The sequence below is a fragment of the Balaenoptera borealis genome (assembly GCF_965194805.1).
Source record: "Balaenoptera borealis genome assembly, contig: HAP1_SCAFFOLD_1990, whole genome shotgun sequence".
NCBI classification, from domain to species: Eukaryota; Metazoa; Chordata; class Mammalia; order Artiodactyla; family Balaenopteridae; genus Balaenoptera; species Balaenoptera borealis.
The window spans coordinates 1-16,597 of record NW_028122273.1 but is presented as its reverse complement, the minus strand read 5'-3'; the positions used below and the strand labels follow the sequence as shown (position 1 = coordinate 16,597).

Sequence of the window (16,597 nt, the reverse complement as noted above, 5' to 3'; positions counted from 1 at the left end):
GAGCGATGTTTATGAGCAACGTTCCAACTTGCTTTGAAGGTTTCTTGTGTGAAGAGTGGATTGGAAGGAAACAAGATATATGGACACTAGTTAGGACCTAATCGCAACAGACAGGCAAGTTCAGTATTAGGAAGTTGAGGAAGAGCTGGCTGACAGATTCCAAAGAAATTCAGGAGATGAACTGAAGCGGGCTTAATGGGGTAGGAGATGGAGGAAAGGAAGGTCTTAGGGAATTCAAGGGTTTACTGCACACATGAGCAAAGTCTCAAAATTAATCATTTGAACGTACAGAGGCGGATCTCCCAAATGACACCGGTTAGGAAGCAACGGTACGCCCTTTAGAATTCCTAGAGACAACACAAATCAACTGTTTCGATGGAAAATTCGGCGGGACTCTTGATTTCCATGGGAATACAGAGAAAAGAGACACTGATCTGGCTTGCAGGTATATTTAGGAAGCTGTTAGCCGGACATCACCTACTAGTATCATGTAAGTAGGCCGTCCGAAGTAGGAAGCTTAGGGGAAAAACCTGGAGGAAAACTTAAAAGCTTAAGCCACACCTCTACACTACACCACCTTTCACAATTTCTTCTCAGATAAGCATCATCCCCATCAGTGAAGAAACTCGTACCTCATAATAGGAAAAACAGGCCTAAAGATTCAATGTGTGTCTTGGGAGGTCCCATCTATGCGATATCTTCCTGGGACCAGAAAAGGCCCCAGGAAGATCCATCTCTGCACCCCTGAAAGCTTACCACCAAGGAAAATGACTAGGTCCATAGATTTCCTCCCTCAAACCAGCTTACCTCACACATAGATCATTAGCAACTCCGCCCTTACTCACATTATCACAGTCACAAGAGTGGTTAGGGAGAAAAGCACTAACCAGGGGAACTAAAACAGAGGCAATCCAGGCCAAGCTGGGCTGGTGGCAGATATCTTGCTCCTTACGCTCGGGTGCATAATGCGACTCACCACAGTGCCTTTTTCACAGACCCTTTTGAACGTTTCTCCACAGAATCCAACAGCTCAAGTTAGTTCATGACGCTTCAAGGTCAACAATCGTCAAGAGAAAAACATGCAATATGTCTTACAATGTTGGATTCCTTACAAACAGGACAAGGAGATAACCATGTAGACAAAACCAGAGCATTTGAAAACATCTGTATTCTACAAACACACCAGTGAATGCTATAAATAAGGTACTATGACATAAAACAAAATGAAAACTAGATGTGAGACTCTTCTCTTCAGTGTACAGACTTCATGGCAGTTGCTGCACACTATCTAGCTACTTAGATCTTTAACTCTCTGTTCTGTTAATACCAAATGAGGCCCAAGTGTGTCAACCTGTTTCCCACAGAAACCAAAAAGTCTACATGCATCTCTTTTCTCCTGTGCCCTTTCACCTTACCTGCTCCCAATTCTCCACCAACGTCCTCCTCTTTCTCTAATTATTCTCCTCTTCATTTTGCTTGGCCTTGCCCCCAAGCATGCAAGACAGAGAGTCCTAGAGGTCCAAGATTCTAGAGTGGCTGTTTGCAAGGCGGAGGAGATTACAGTAACTGCCACACTGTATATACTTCTGTGCAAAGAAAAAGGGACAGTGTTCAGAATGTCTCTCACATATAACAAGAGCTGGAGATGGCAGGATACCTGTGTGGCCCAAGGAACTAGAGCTAGCAAATTATGGGCCAAACAATTGCAACCAAAGGCTGGAAGAGGAAAGGTCTGCAACCAGCTCTGTCTCCTAGCTCTCTGGTATTTGCTGCCAACGGGCAGAGTCTATTTCGTGAAGCATCAAGCACTGAAAAGAAGACTCCTGCTGCTGGAAGGTGACAGGAAGTAACGTCCAATGCAAGATCAAGGCTTGTCCTCGAAGCAATGCCCATAATGGAAGAAAAAAAAAAAAGAGAAAGCGGAAGAGAAATGTTAAGTCGCAAGTCCAACCTGGCCCCCAGCCTAGCCCAGCCCAAGGAAGGTAGGAGTCAAGGAGAAGAAACTAAAAGAGAAGAGCCTTGGACCACAACATTCTCCACAAGGTACACTCAAGAAACTTCACCCTACTCTTGAACCAAGTTACAAAGAGAGCTTCTTAATCCCTACTTTGGCTCCTTAAAAGCTGCTATCAGTTCACTCATTAGACACATCTGATTTCAGAACAACTGTAATAGTTCAAACTAGATGGCTCTTTCCTTCCTAAGGATTATTAATTAAAGAAGATCTATATAGCTCTAAGTATATGATACATAAAATAGAATACTCTGTAGAATATAAGTAACTCTTAGTTCAGTGTATTAATGAACGTCTGTAAGAAATGTGGCAATGATTTCCCTAATGGAAGAGCCTGGGGGAGGTAAATCTGTCTTCTAGGATTTCCTCCTCCCCAAAGCTCAGAAACTCAGGTGTTGTTTTAGCTCTCCTACACTCTCTTCACCCAAGCCCGCCTTCCTGTTGGGGATCGGACCTCCCTATTGGCTCTCTCATACCTTTCAACTGCCTGCTTTGTGACATCACTCTCCTCCCAAACCTACTACCACTTGGTAGAGCCTTGGGGTTTCCGTGGAGCTGTTTGGACCAGTAACCAGTGACCTCTGTACTGGACACGTGCGCCGTTCAGCTGCAGCCACTCAGACATCCTCTAGTGTTGTCTCCTCATCCCTTGTACCTGCAGTGGATGCTTCCTCTTCTCTGACCATGTCAGGTAAGAAAAGAAACTTTGGAAAGTTTTGCGTTCGATTTCTTTTGCCCCTAAATTGAGTAGGAGATTCAAAATAGCATGGAATAATGAGGGAAAGTATTGAACTACAAGTCTGGAGACCTAATTTCACTTTTGACTTTGACGTTTACTATCTGTGTGACTTTGGACAAATCACTGGCTGTCTCACAAAGCCTGTTGCTTTCCTTAACTGTTACGTTAGGATACCACATTGGGTTGATCACTCTGATCCCCTTCTTTTCCAGTATTGAGCCTTAAAGGGTACCCATGTAGAAAACGAAATCAGACACTTCTCAAGAGTGTTTCAACAGAAACACAGAAAAGCCAGGGGACATAGAAAACTAGCAATATATACCAAGATGTTTCATCTCTAATGGTCTCCCTCCACTAGGATTTCGACTAGTTGAAAAGAGAGAATAGGGAGAGAGGATGGAGAGTACTGGGCTCTACAGGGAGGCACAGAGTCGAGCGTAAGGAAGTTTAGGACGGTTTTCATTAGCACAGGCCAACAGGCACCAAGAGATGGGAGAAAATGTAAGAATGAAGAGGGAAAGCATAGAGGAGCTCTCAAGAAAAACGGAGTTTGCAATGGAATGCTGATGGGAACCAAAGATTTTCAATTAAAGCAGAAACAGCACAGAGGGAAACCTGCTCAGAGCAGGGCAAAACCAAGTTGATGGTAGCAAACCCTTACATTAACAGACTAAGAAGGAAAGTAAGGCCAGAACAGGGGATCACCGGGAAAGGCAGCTTATCAGAAAAGTCATACTCCGTTTTCTTTCTTTTATTGCCTCTCTGAATACAGTTGGCCACTTGACAGTTTTGAATATAAACATTTTAGAAATACGTTTTAGAAATGATGCCTCCTATAAACAAGCAACCACAGTGGTTATCTAGGGGGCTGCTTTTCAGTGTTTTATTCTTTCTAATTTTTAAACTAGGTAGACATTTCACCAATTCAACATTTTAAGTGATATCTTCTAAATTGAATCAGAAGGACTATTTTCCTTGGTGTGATATGTAGGTTCTAAGGCAAGGCTGCTTTTCATTTTTACAGTTATTTCCTTCCTAACACAGAGAGCACATTGATCAACAGCCATCGTTCGCTTGTAGAGCTTAGCTACCGAAGAAGAAGAAGAAAAAGTCAAGCCCCACATCTCTAATTCCCCCCCCCCACTTAGGGAATTCCCTGGCGGTCCAGTGCTTAGGACTCGGTGCTTTCACGGCCAGGGCCACGCGGCGCGGCCAAAGAAACAAAACAAACAAACATCCACGTTTATCGAAAACCATATTGTGGAGTCCTGTGGATTTTCTTACATTTGAAAATCTTTTTTAATTGGATTCTAGGCATGATGGTTTTTTGAGGTTTTGGGATGCCATCTTCTTGGATGCTGAAGATGATTCTAATCTAAGTTCTAGGATAAATCCAAAAACCTTCCTGATACATTTTAAGCTTCCTTTCTGCTTATTATATAAGCTATATTCATTGAAATATATATTTCTCCTAGGCTTAATACCTCTTACTTGCTGGGTAAAAATATGAAGGAGCACAATAATGAAACTCTTTTACACTTATTATTTTGCTGTCTGCTTCGTACCGGTTTTCATTGAAATACTTGTCTATATGTGTTGTGGCTACCTATACATGCACATTTATTGCATTCTGTTGCTTGTTATGCATTTTTTACTGACATACCTTCTCTGTCTGTATGCATTGGCTAGGAATTCATTCACCTCTATCACCTCCATCGTGTCTTCTGGTTAATAGTATTCACTAAAATAGAGTGGGCAAAATTCACTTTCATAATATTGCATGGATAGTACAGAATGCCATTTGTTAGTAAATTCATTAGGCTTCGATACTTGCCACATACCCCAGTTTTCATTAATATCTATGGATTTCTTTTTCGTTAACGTAATATGCTTGTCATGATTTTTCTTTGTCTTTCTAGAACTTATTGTATCTTCCTCCATATAAATCATACGCAATAGATCAGCTTATTCATCTATTAATTATTACTGCTATTATTATTGGTGGTGGTGTTATAACCACTTTATAGGTGAGGAATCTGAAGTAATCAGATAACTTTTCCCTTTCCAAAAGCACTTAAGAAATCCACTTTCGGGTAATCATTTTGAGGTAGGATGAGAAACCAGGCTTGAAGAGGGCAAAAATGACTCTTTCAATTCACCAGTTGGACTGAGCTGTACGTCACCTCTAGGTAATAGCGTGGGAACTGCACAAGCAAAGGGAGACACTGAAGACGACCATGGTAATAGCCGTACTGTTTTCTAATGGACAAAAAAAATGCCTATATTATAAGTTCTATTTCTCCTGCTTTCTGGCAGTATCATGCTCAGAGTGGAGTCCTGGCAAGGAAGTCAGGATACTTAGGTTCTGAAACCTGGTAATGATACTAACATAATGAGAGAACTTGAACAAGTCAACCCGACCTCTCTGAGCCTCAGTTTCCTTACTCACGAAATGAGACTGAGAACATCGAAGTTCTCTAAGGGCCTCCTAGTTCTAAAATGCTTCCAGTCTAGGAAATAGCATAGAAGTCAATACGAGTGCAGGCTGAAGGGAAAGACAGGGCAGGGAGAAGGTTGCTTCCAGCCTAGAGAACAATCTCTGAACCACACCACTTGGCTCTTCTGCCCGTCTGTGCCCAAGATGGGAGCACAGGCAGTTAATAGAGAAGAGTGGAAAACTGCTCAGTCCTTACAGCCATCATTAACTGTCTGATTTTGGGTTTCTCAGGAAGTAGTGATAGTAGAGGTGTCCTGATAGCAAGAACCTTCAGATGATGCCGTTCCTCAAACGTAGTGAGAATTTCTCAACCTCCCTGAGTTTTTCATGACCCTCTTGTTCTTACAGAAAATTTCCAACATCCATCTCTACTTGGAACTCTAAATTCTCTGCAGCATTCTCCTCCTGTGGTGAGCAATGCAACTTCCCTAACACGAAGTGTCTGCAACTTCTCCAGAGTCTCTGCCCCTGCCGTCAGTTCGGCATCGGCTACCGGTACCCCTTTCCAGACACTCATGGGTAGTGCCTACCTTTACCAACATTCTAGCACGACTATGTTATCTGGAGTTACTGACCACAGCCAGATCTCCACTTCAGCTGCTTCCTATCCAGGTGTTCTTGAGTGGGACATCACAGCAAGCACTGAAAAGAATTCTTCTTCACTCGGAGACTTTACTCTGGCACTCACTGACCGCCACACAGCTGCCTCCTCCATGTTTCTGGCAGCCCAGTATGATAAAACTTCAGACGCCAAGAACATGGTCCCTCTACATCCATCGCTTTCTGCCAGCCTTGCTCAGGGAACACCATCTCAGATTCCAAATCAGGGGCAGAGCCGCCTGCCACTTCCCTGCCAGGAAGGAAGCCAGGTATATTACTATCACCAAGGCACACTGGGGTCTTTACTGTATGGAGAACTTGGCTCCTGCCCGCAATCCTACGGCTCGGCGTCATACACAGGAAGTCGGGCCTCTGGGCAACCAGAAATGGGAATGGGACTGAAGGAGATTCAGCCCACAAATATCCGACCACCAGCTTCCACCTCTGCAGTCTGCCACCCTGTGTCTGCTCAACGCATCACAGAAACAAGTTTTCAAGGTGAGTATAACAAACGCCAGAGAAAGTTGAAGAATGAGGTCGGCACTCAAAAATGGGGTCAAATCGACAGCTGGGAAGGGGTGTAGAGGCAGGTAGAATTTAGATCCTGAGCCTTTAATAACCACTACCTTCGCTCAGTGCCCTCTGTTTTTAGACTCTCTATGAGAACACCTAGGGCTTCCCTGGTGGCGCCGTGGTTAAGAATCCGCCTGCCAATGCAATGCGGGGGACACGGGTTCGAGCCCTGGTCTGCGAAGATCCCACATGCCGTGCAGCAACTAAGCGCATGTGCCACAACGACGGAGCCTGCATTCTAGAGCCCGTGAGCCTCAACTACCGAAGCCCACGTGCCTACAGCCCATGCTCCGCAACAAAGAGAAGCCACCGCGATGAGAAGCCCGCACACCGCAACCAAGAGTAGCCCCCGCTAGCCGCCAACTAGAGAAAGCCCGTGCACAGCAATGAGAGACCCAGTGCAGCCAAAAAAATAAATACGTAGAATAAATAAGTTCAAACAGTAAATAAATACATAAACATAAATTACAAAAAAAAGAACACCTAATGCAGGTGGGAAGGTGGGAGGGCCACTGTAGAGGTCATCTATGCTACATGTACAAGAACCCCGAGAGCACACCAATCGGTACCACACTTTTCACTGCTGTAGCCGATCGTTCCCCCTGTACTGCCACACTGTAGCACTCCCTTCCCTCATCTACTGCTATAGTCTCTTCGGAAGGTGTTTCAGAACTCTTGTTATGAGAGTGCCAGTTGAACTGTCCTCACTTCCTTCATTTATACCAGGATTGAAGACCTTGTGGTCCGAGATCCTGTCCAGAGAGCAAGCAGGCTAAGACTCTGTCTTTGTTGATGTATTTCATCAGCAAGGGCTCTACCCCCTCTCCTAGTTCATGGTGTGACGTGTTCTTGGCCTCTCGGGAAAGTGGGGAGAATGGAAAGGACCCTATATGAGAATGCTAGGCTTTGTAAAACATTTCAGGTTTTTAAAAATAAGACTCATTTTGTATTGGACTTATAACAGTCCTATGAAATACAAAGCGAGCCGAGAATCAGCGACAGGAAAGGCTCACCAGTAAGAATTACAACAGTCACCGCTTACCTCGTAGCATAGGGCACTGTCCATGATCCTTAAGAAGAGTTAGTAGAAATGCCTTGCCCATCTTGCCCCTGAACCCCTTGAAAGGTACACGACTGCTGTGTTGGTGTTTAGGGGGAGCATCTCACTTACCAGGGACTGACTTCTCCCTTGATCCCTTTGTAGGGATGGAGACCTCCCCCCTGGTGATGAAAAATTCCCTGGGATTGCAACCTCCAAGCCAGACGTTTTGTGTGACACAAAGTCAAGAACTCCCCAAGTCCTGCAGTAGCAGAAACAGCCACATACTTGAGAGTAACCCACCATCTGAACTTGGGGACATTTCAGTGACAGCTCCAGTCCAGAGTGCCAGGCGTCTCCTGGCCCTGCCTCCAGCTCCAAGCCAGGGACAAATAGAGAGTAAGCACGTGGATGATATCAAAACCAAGCTTTCAAAGCCTCTGGATGCCTACCAGATCCCAACAGAGAACCAAGATCCTCCACTACTCCCTTTAGGAATCCCTGATATTCACCAGCCGCTGGCCTGCACCGATCCCCTCAGCCAAGAGGAGCAGCCTGGTTCTGAAAATGCTGATCTGGGAGAGAACAGCCGGAGTCGTCAGGACCTAGGGACACTTGAAAATGGGATTGAACCTAGCAGTGGTCTTGCAGACATTACTACACTGGCGGAGGATATTCACCTTCCCCAGCTCTTTAATCCTTTGAAAGATCTTGATCAATCCCAAGGTCCCAACGTGATCAAAGCTAAAGACACCAGAGCCATTAAGGTGAATCAGGTGCAGGAAAAGCCAAGTGTCATAAAGGTTCCCTCTGATCAACCCAGGAAGAACAAACAGAAAGCCTCTGAGCCTATCAGTGGCGCTCCCAAGGCCAAAATCCAGCCAAAGAATCCAGAGTGCCTGTTAGGGGGAGAAGTGGTTATATGCCACGCTGCAGTCAGTGACAGGGCTCCTGTGAACACGGCCAAGCACTCTCAAGGCAAACCTCAGAAAGCTGCATCCAGAAAGATCAGCAAAACTAAGAGCCACGGGCAGGAAAAGACCAAAAGGACCAGAGGGAGAAACAAGGCTGAGGAGAACAAGCAGTCAGGGAACAAAGTCAAGGCAGAAGAGAAGCCAGCAATCCCCCACACGAAGCGAAAGGAACACCAAACTGAGCTTCTCCAACAGAGCTTTCAAAAGCCTCGAACCTCCCTTGGCGTGCGCATGCTGGAGTCTGTGAAGGTTCTTCATGCGCTGGGGAAGAAGAATGAGACGAAAACTGGGCGCTCTTCCTGTCGGCTCTTGGGAAAGTCAAGCAACCCCAAAGACCCCCAGCCACCCCCAGCTATCCAGCCATGGCGGCATACCCCACGTGAGGGGAAGGGTCCTGAGAAAACGCAAGTCCAAGCCCAGAAACCAGACAGCAGTGCTGAAACAGAGTGTCCGTCTCCAGCCCAGTATGAGCGGCCTCCTCCTGGGAAGGTCAAGTTGATACCTCTGCCTTTTTCTGCCTGGGACAAGCCTCAAGCTCGACCCGCTCCTCGGAGGCCACAGTCTCTGGCCTCACATCGGCCTGCTGGGGCTTACCGTGCCCAGCCTGGTTCTACTGACTCAGCTCAACCTGCTGCAGCCAATTCATCCCAGCCAGCTCCTGCCTCTTTGCCAGGCCCCGCCAAACCAGCTCAGCCAACTGTGACCAACCCAACCCAACCGGCTTGGCCCAACCATACCCAGCCTCGTGTCCCTCAGTCTGCTGCTCCTAGGCCTGCACCCTCCAAAACTTCATCTGGCGCTCCTCTCCAGCGGGAGCCTGTTCCCCCTGCTGTGAATAAGCGCCAGTCCCCACCCAAGCTCCAAACCCACTTTCTACTCCAAGACTTCAGCAAGCAACGAGTTCCATGGAGGGAACCCAACGTGCCTGAGCCAGTCATGTCAAAGCCCATCGAACAAGAGCAGAGGCCAGAGCGAGAGGCCATGAAGAGGCGGGCTCAACAACAACGGGAGAATGCTGCCAGATACACCTCTTCGGGCAAGCTGCAATTTTTCACCGAGAGGGAAAACGAAATGGAAATTGCCGACTACTACGGATACGTCAAGTGAGAGCTGCTAGGATTCTTGGTGCCACCTTGGCTACCAGCTGTTCTTCCATACACAGGTAAGACAGGTATAGAACTGAATAAGTAAATGGAATACAATTAATAGACGAGTAACAAACCTTTCGAATTTTCAGATGCTGCTAACTGGGGCGTGAGAAAGGAAGGACTGAAAGTTGGATGGGAGAATGAAGGAAAGGGGTAAAAACTGAGCAAAGAGGAAGGAACTTGGCCCAGGGCTAGGAAGGCCCAAAGAGACGTATGGATTTAGGAAAGGAAGCAGGAGCGAGGATGAAATGGCAGAAGTAAAAAGCAGGGTCAGAGGTCTGGGTTGAAAGAACACAATTGGAGTAGAGTTGAAGGTGACAGAAGATGAGTCTAGGTTTACTAGGAGAAATAGAAAAAGTCTCTCGGGGACGCTGGCCTTAAGTCTCACAACCACCAGATAGGTATTTCAGAAAACAAGAGGTTCAGGACACATCTCTGAAAGGTCTGAGTTGCCTTATTCAGGTGTGACTGTAGTGGGGGAATAGGGAAATCTACCAGAGAAGTGGCTAGGGCTCAGAGTTATCCTAGGGGCAGCTGACGACAGGGGCAGAGCCAAGGGAACTGCTGGATCAGGAGGCCCACGAACAAAGCAGGGGCATAGCCGCCTGTCACTTCCCTGCCAGGAAGGAAGCCAGGTATATTACTGTAACCAAGGCACACTGGGGTCTTTACTGTATGGAGAACTTGGCTCCTGCCCGCAATCCTACGGCTCGGCGTCACACACAGGAAGTAGGGCCTCTGGGCAACCAGAAATGGGAATGGGACTGAAGGAGATTCAGCCCACAAATATCCGACCACCAGCTTCCACCTCTGCAGTCTGCCACCCTGTGTCTGCTCAACGCATCACAGAAACAAGTTTTCAAGGTGAGTATACAGACGGCAGAGAAAAGTTGAACAATGAGGTCAGCATTCAAAAATGGGGTCAAATCGACAGCTGGGAAGGGGTGTAGAGACAGGTAGAATTTAGATCCTGAGCCTTTAATAACCACTACCTTCTCTCAGTGCTCTCTGTTTTTAGACTCTATATGAGAACACCTAGGGCTTCCCTGGTGGCGCCTGCCAATGCAGGGGACACGGGTTCGAGCCCTGGTCTGCGAAGATCCCACATGCCGTGCAGCAACTAAGCGCATGTGCCACGACGACGGAGCCTGCATTCTAGAGCCCGTGAGCCTCAACTACCGAAGCCCACGTGCCTACAGCCCATGCTCCGCAACAAGAGAAGCCACCGCGATGAGATGCCCGCACACCGCAACCGAGAGTAGCCCCCGCTAGCCGCCAACTAGAGAAAGCCCGTGCACAGCAATGAGAGACCCAGTGCAGCCAAAAACATAAATACGTAGAATAAATAAGTTCAAACAGTAAATAAATACATAAACATAAATTACAAAAAAAAGAACACCTAATGCAGGTGGGAAGGTGGGAGGGCCACCGTAGAGGTCATCTATGCTACATGTACAAGAACCCCGAGAGCACACCAATCGGTACCACACTTTTCACTGCTGTAGCCGATCGTTCCCCCTGTACTGCCACACTGTAGCACTCCCTTCCCTCATCTACTGCTATAGTCTCTTCGGAAGGTGTTTCCGAACTCTTGTTATGAGAGTGCCAGTTGAACTGTCCTCACTTCCTTCATTTATACCAGGATTGAAGACCTTGTGGTCCGAGATCCTGTCCAGAGAGCAAGCAGGCTAAGGCTCTGTCTTTGTTGATGTATTTCATCACAAAGGGCTCTACCCCCTCTCCTAGTTCATGGTGTGACGTGTTCTTGGCCTCTCGGGAAAGTGGGGAGAATGGAAAGGACCCTATATGAGAATGCTAGGCTCTGTAAAACATTTCAGGTTTTTAAAAATAAGACTCATTTTGTATTGGACTGACAACAGTCCTATGAAATACAAAGAAAGCCGAGAATCAGTGACAGGAAAGGATCACCAGTAAGAACTACAGCAGTCACCGCTTACCTCGTAGCATAGGGCACTGTCCGTGATCCTTAAGAAGAGTTAGTAGAAATGCCTTGCCCATCTTGCCCCTGAACCCCTTGAAAGGTACACGACTGCTGTGTTGGTGTTTAGGGGGAGCATCTCACTTACCAGGGACTGACTTCTCCCTTGATTCCTCTGTAGTGATGGAGACTTCCCGCTGATGAAAAATTCCCTGGGATTGCAACCTCCAAGCCAGACAGCTTTCCTATGGAATGACAGAGAACTTGTCAAGGTGAAACACCAGTCTGCGGGAGAAAGGGAGGAAGAGAATGATGGAAATCGTTTCTGGGAAACTATTTTTACATTATGTGTTGTTTGTTCCCGGTAAATAAACTGAAATCTTCTTAACAGTACAACAAAATCTAAACCACTAAAGCCAACAATACAGGAGTATAACGTTCGAAAAAAATTTCTTTGGCTGCGCAGCATGTGGGATCTTAGCTCCCCAACCAGGGATTGAACCCACGCCTGCTGCGTTGGAAGCGCAGAGTCTTCACCACGGGACCACCGGGGAAGTCCCAGGACTATCACTTTTAAAGGAGAAGGTACAAACCCCTCGGTTCTATGAACTGGAGATTTTTAGTAAGAAGTCAATATATTTGTTGTTAGGCACATTTTATGTTAGGCTGTCTCCCTGCACAGGATGCAGGCGCCTTGAGAATGGAAGTCATATCCCTCTATAGTACGTCCCTCTTCTTTCTGCTTTGCAGTTTGCTGCTCCACTTGTTCAACCCCACCTAGTAATAACCTATACTTCCCTTGTTCCTGTTTTCCCATCTGGAAAACAGACAAAAGGCAACCAAACAACGCAAAGGTCTCAACAAATAAGGGATATCCAAAACCAGAGATGGCCAGAACTTCTGTACCCCTGATGAAATAGTCCTCATACAAAACCTGATAATCAAATTCCTTAATGCTAGGAATCACAGTGAAAAATAGTATCTGAACTGACTTCTGTCAGATGAGTGAGAACTAAGGTTAATTCAGTGTATCTGAAGCATAGAAAGTGAGGGCAAAAGTGGCACAAGATGGGGCTAGAGAAGCAGAGAGGATTCTAGACCACGCAGAGTCTTAAAGGCCAACAGTGTGTTTTCTATTCTCAAAACAATGCTTGTGAGCGATGTTTATGAGCAACGTTCCAACTTGCTTTGAAGGTTTCTTGTGTGAAGAGTGGATTGGAAGGAAACAAGATATATGGACACCAGTTAGGACCTAATCGCAACAGACAGGCAAGTTCAGTATTAGGAAGTTGAGGAAGAGCTGGCTGACAGATTCCAAAGAAATTCAGGAGATGAACTGAAGCGGGCTTAATGGGGTAGGAGATGGAGGAAAGGAAGGTCTTAGGGAATTCAAGGGTTTACTGCACACATGAGCAAAGTCTCAAAAATTAATCATTTGAACGTACAGAGGCGGATCTCCCAAATGACACCGGTTAGGAAGCAACGGTACGCCCTTTAGAATTCCTAGAGACAACACAAATCAACTGTTTCGATGGAAAATTCGGCGGGACTCTTGATTTCCATGGGAATACAGAGAAAAGAGACACTGATCTGGCTTGCAGGTATATTTAGGAAGTTGTTAGCCGGACATCACCTACTAGTATCATGTAAGTAGGCCGTCCGAAGTAGGAAGCTTAGGGGAAAAACCTGGAGGAAAACTTAAAAGCTTAAGCCACACCTCTACACTACACCACCTTTCACAATTTCTTCTCAGATAAGCATCATCCCCATCAGTGAAGAAACTCGTTCGTACCTCATAATAGGAAAAACAGGCCTAAAGATTCAATGTGTGTCTTGGGAGGTCCCATCTATGCGATATCTTCCTGGGACCAGAAAAGGCCCCAGGAAGATCCATCTCTGCACCCCTGAAAGCTTACCACCAAGGAAAATGACTAGGTCCATAGATTTCCTCCCTCAAACCAGCTTACCTCACACATAGATCATTAGCAACTCCGCCCTTACTCACATTATCACAGTCACAAGAGTGGTTAGGGAGAAAAGCACTAACCAGGGGAACTAAAACAGAGGCAATCCAGGCCAAGCTGGGCTGGTGGCAGATATCTTGCTCCTTACGCTCGGGTGCATAATGCGACTCACCACAGTGCCTTTGTCACAGACCCTTTTGAACGTTTCTCCACAGAATCCAACAGCTCAAGTTAGTTCATGACGCTTCAAGGTCAACAATCGTCAAGAGAAAAACATGCAATATGTCTTACAATGTTGGATTCCTTACAAACAGGACAAGGAGATAACCATGTAGACAAAACCAGAGCATTTGAAAACATCTGTATTCTACAAACACACCAGTGAATGCTATAAATAAGGTACTATGACATAAAACAAAATGAAAACTAGATGTGAGACTGTTCTCTTCAGTGTACAGACTTCATGGCAGTTGCTGCACACTATCTAGCTACTTAGATCTTTAACTCTCTGTTCTGTTAATACCAAATGAGGCCCAAGTGTGTCAACCTGTTTCCCACAGAAACCAAAAAGTCTACATGCATCTCTTTTCTCCTGTGCCCTTTCACCTTACCTGCTCCCAATTCTCCACCAACGTCCTCCTCTTTCTCTAATTATTCTCCTCTTCATTTTGCTTGGCCTTGCCCCCAAGCATGCAAGACAGAGAGTCCTAGAGGTCCAAGATTCTAGAGTGGCTGTTTGCAAGGCGAGGAGATTACAGTAACTGCCACACTGTATATACTTCTGTGCAAAGAAAAAGGGACAGTGTTCAGAATGTCTCTCACATATAACAAGAGCTGGAGATGGCAGGATACCCTGTGTGGCCCAAGGAACTAGAGCTAGCAAATTATGGGCCAAACAATTGCAACCAAAGGCTGGAAGAGGAAAGGTCTGCAACCAGCTCTGTCTCCTAGCTCTCTGGTATTTGCTGCCAACGGGCAGAGTCTATTTCGTGAAGCATCAAGCACTGAAAAGAAGACTCCTGCTGCTGGAAGTTGACAGGAAGTAACGTCCAATGCAAGATCAAGGCTTGTCCTCGAAGCAATGCCCATAATGGAAGAAAAAAAAAAAAGAGAAAGCGGAAGAGAAACGTTAAGTCGCAAGTCCAACCTGGCCCCCAGCCTAGCCCAGCCCAAGGAAGGTAGGAGTCAAGGAGAAGAAACTAAAAGAGAAGAGCCTTGGACCACAACATTCTCCACAAGGTACACTCAAGAAACTTCACCCTACTCTTGAACCAAGTTACAAAGAGAGCTTCTTAATCCCTACTTTGGCTCCTTAAAAGCTGCTATCAGTTCACTCATTAGACACATCTGATTTCAGAACAACTGTAATAGTTCAAACTAGATGGCTCTTTCCTTCCTAAGGATTATTAATTAAAGAAGATCTATATAGCTCTAAGTATATGATACATAAAATAGAATACTCTGTAGAATATAAGTAACTCTTAGTTCAGTGTATTAATGAACGTCTGTAAGAAATGTGGCAATGATTTCCCTAATGGAAGAGCCTGGGGGAGGTAAATCTGTCTTCTAGGATTTCCTCCTCCCCAAAGCTCAGAAACTCAGGTGTTGTTTTAGCTCTCCTACACTCTCTTCACCCAAGCCCGCCTTCCTGTTGGGGATCGGACCTCCCTATTGGCTCTCTCATACCTTTCAACTGCCTGCTTTGTGACATCACTCTCCTCCCAAACCTACTACCACTTGGTAGAGCCTTGGGGTTTCCGTGGAGCTGTTTGGACCAGTAACCAGTGACCTCTGTACTGGACACGTGCGCCGTTCAGCTGCAGCCACTCAGACATCCTCTAGTGTTGTCTCCTCATCCCTTGTACCTGCAGTGGATGCTTCCTCTTCTCTGACCATGTCAGGTAAGAAAAGAAACTTTGGAAAGTTTTGCGTTCGATTTCTTTTGCCCCTAAATTGAGTAGGAGATTCAAAATAGCATGGAATAATGAGGGAAAGTATTGAACTACAAGTCTGGAGACCTAATTTCACTTTTGACTTTGACGTTTACTATCTGTGTGACTTTGGACAAATCACTGGCTGTCTCACAAAGCCTGTTGCTTTCCTTAACTGTTACGTTAGGATACCACATTGGGTTGATCACTCTGATCCCCTTCTTTTCCAGTATTGAGCCTTAAAGGGTACCCATGTAGAAAACGAAATCAGACACTTCTCAAGAGTGTTTCAACAGAAACACAGAAAAGCCAGGGGACATAGAAAACTAGCAATATATACCAAGATGTTTCATCTCTAATGGTCTCCCTCCACTAGGATTTCGACTAGTTGAAAAGAGAGAATAGGGAGAGAGGATGGAGAGTACTGGGCTCTACAGGGAGGCACAGAGTCGAGCGTAAGGAAGTTTAGGACGGTTTTCATTAGCACAGGCCAACAGGCACCAAGAGATGGGAGAAAATGTAAGAATGAAGAGGGAAAGCATAGAGGAGCTCTCAAGAAAAACGGAGTTTGCAATGGAATGCTGATGGGAACCAAAGATTTTCAATTAAAGCAGAAACAGCACAGAGGGAAACCTGCTCAGAGCAGGGCAAAACCAAGTTGATGGTAGCAAACCCTTACATTAACAGACTAAGAAGGAAAGTAAGGCCAGAACAGGGGATCACCGGGAAAGGCAGCTTATCAGAAAAGTCATACTCCGTTTTCTTTCTTTTATTGCCTCTCTGAATACAGTTGGCCACTTGACAGTTTTGAATATAAACATTTTAGAAATACGTTTTAGAAATGATGCCTCCTATAAACAAGCAACCACAGTGGTTATCTAGGGGGCTGCTTTTCAGTGTTTTATTCTTTCTAATTTTTAAACTAGGTAGACATTTCACCAATTCAACATTTTAAGTGATATCTTCTAAATTGAATCAGAAGGACTATTTTCCTTGGTGTGATATGTAGGTTCTAAGGCAAGGCTGCTTTTCATTTTTACAGTTATTTCCTTCCTAACACAGAGAGCACATTGATCAACAGCCATCGTTCGCTTGTAGAGCTTAGCTACCGAAGAAGAAGAAGAAAAAGTCAAGCCCCACATCTCTAATTCCCCCCCCCACTTAGGGAATTCCCTGGCG

The 16,597-nt window shown here is 45.7% G+C and overlaps 1 protein-coding gene across 1 annotated transcript in view; it reads right to left on the bottom strand.

Annotated features, from left to right (window-relative positions):
- The window catches only part of LOC309622283 (uncharacterized protein), a gene marked incomplete at its 5' end in the record, with an annotated part of 61,128 nt that extends 49,360 nt beyond the window's left edge, over positions 1 to 11,768 (bottom strand). The window contains one exon of the mRNA XM_082409405.1: positions 11,672 to 11,768. Coding sequence (XP_082265531.1) covers positions 11,672 to 11,768 — 97 coding nt within the window. The remainder of the gene's footprint in view (positions 1 to 11,671) is intronic.
- Between the last annotated feature and the right edge of the window lie 4,829 nt (positions 11,769 to 16,597).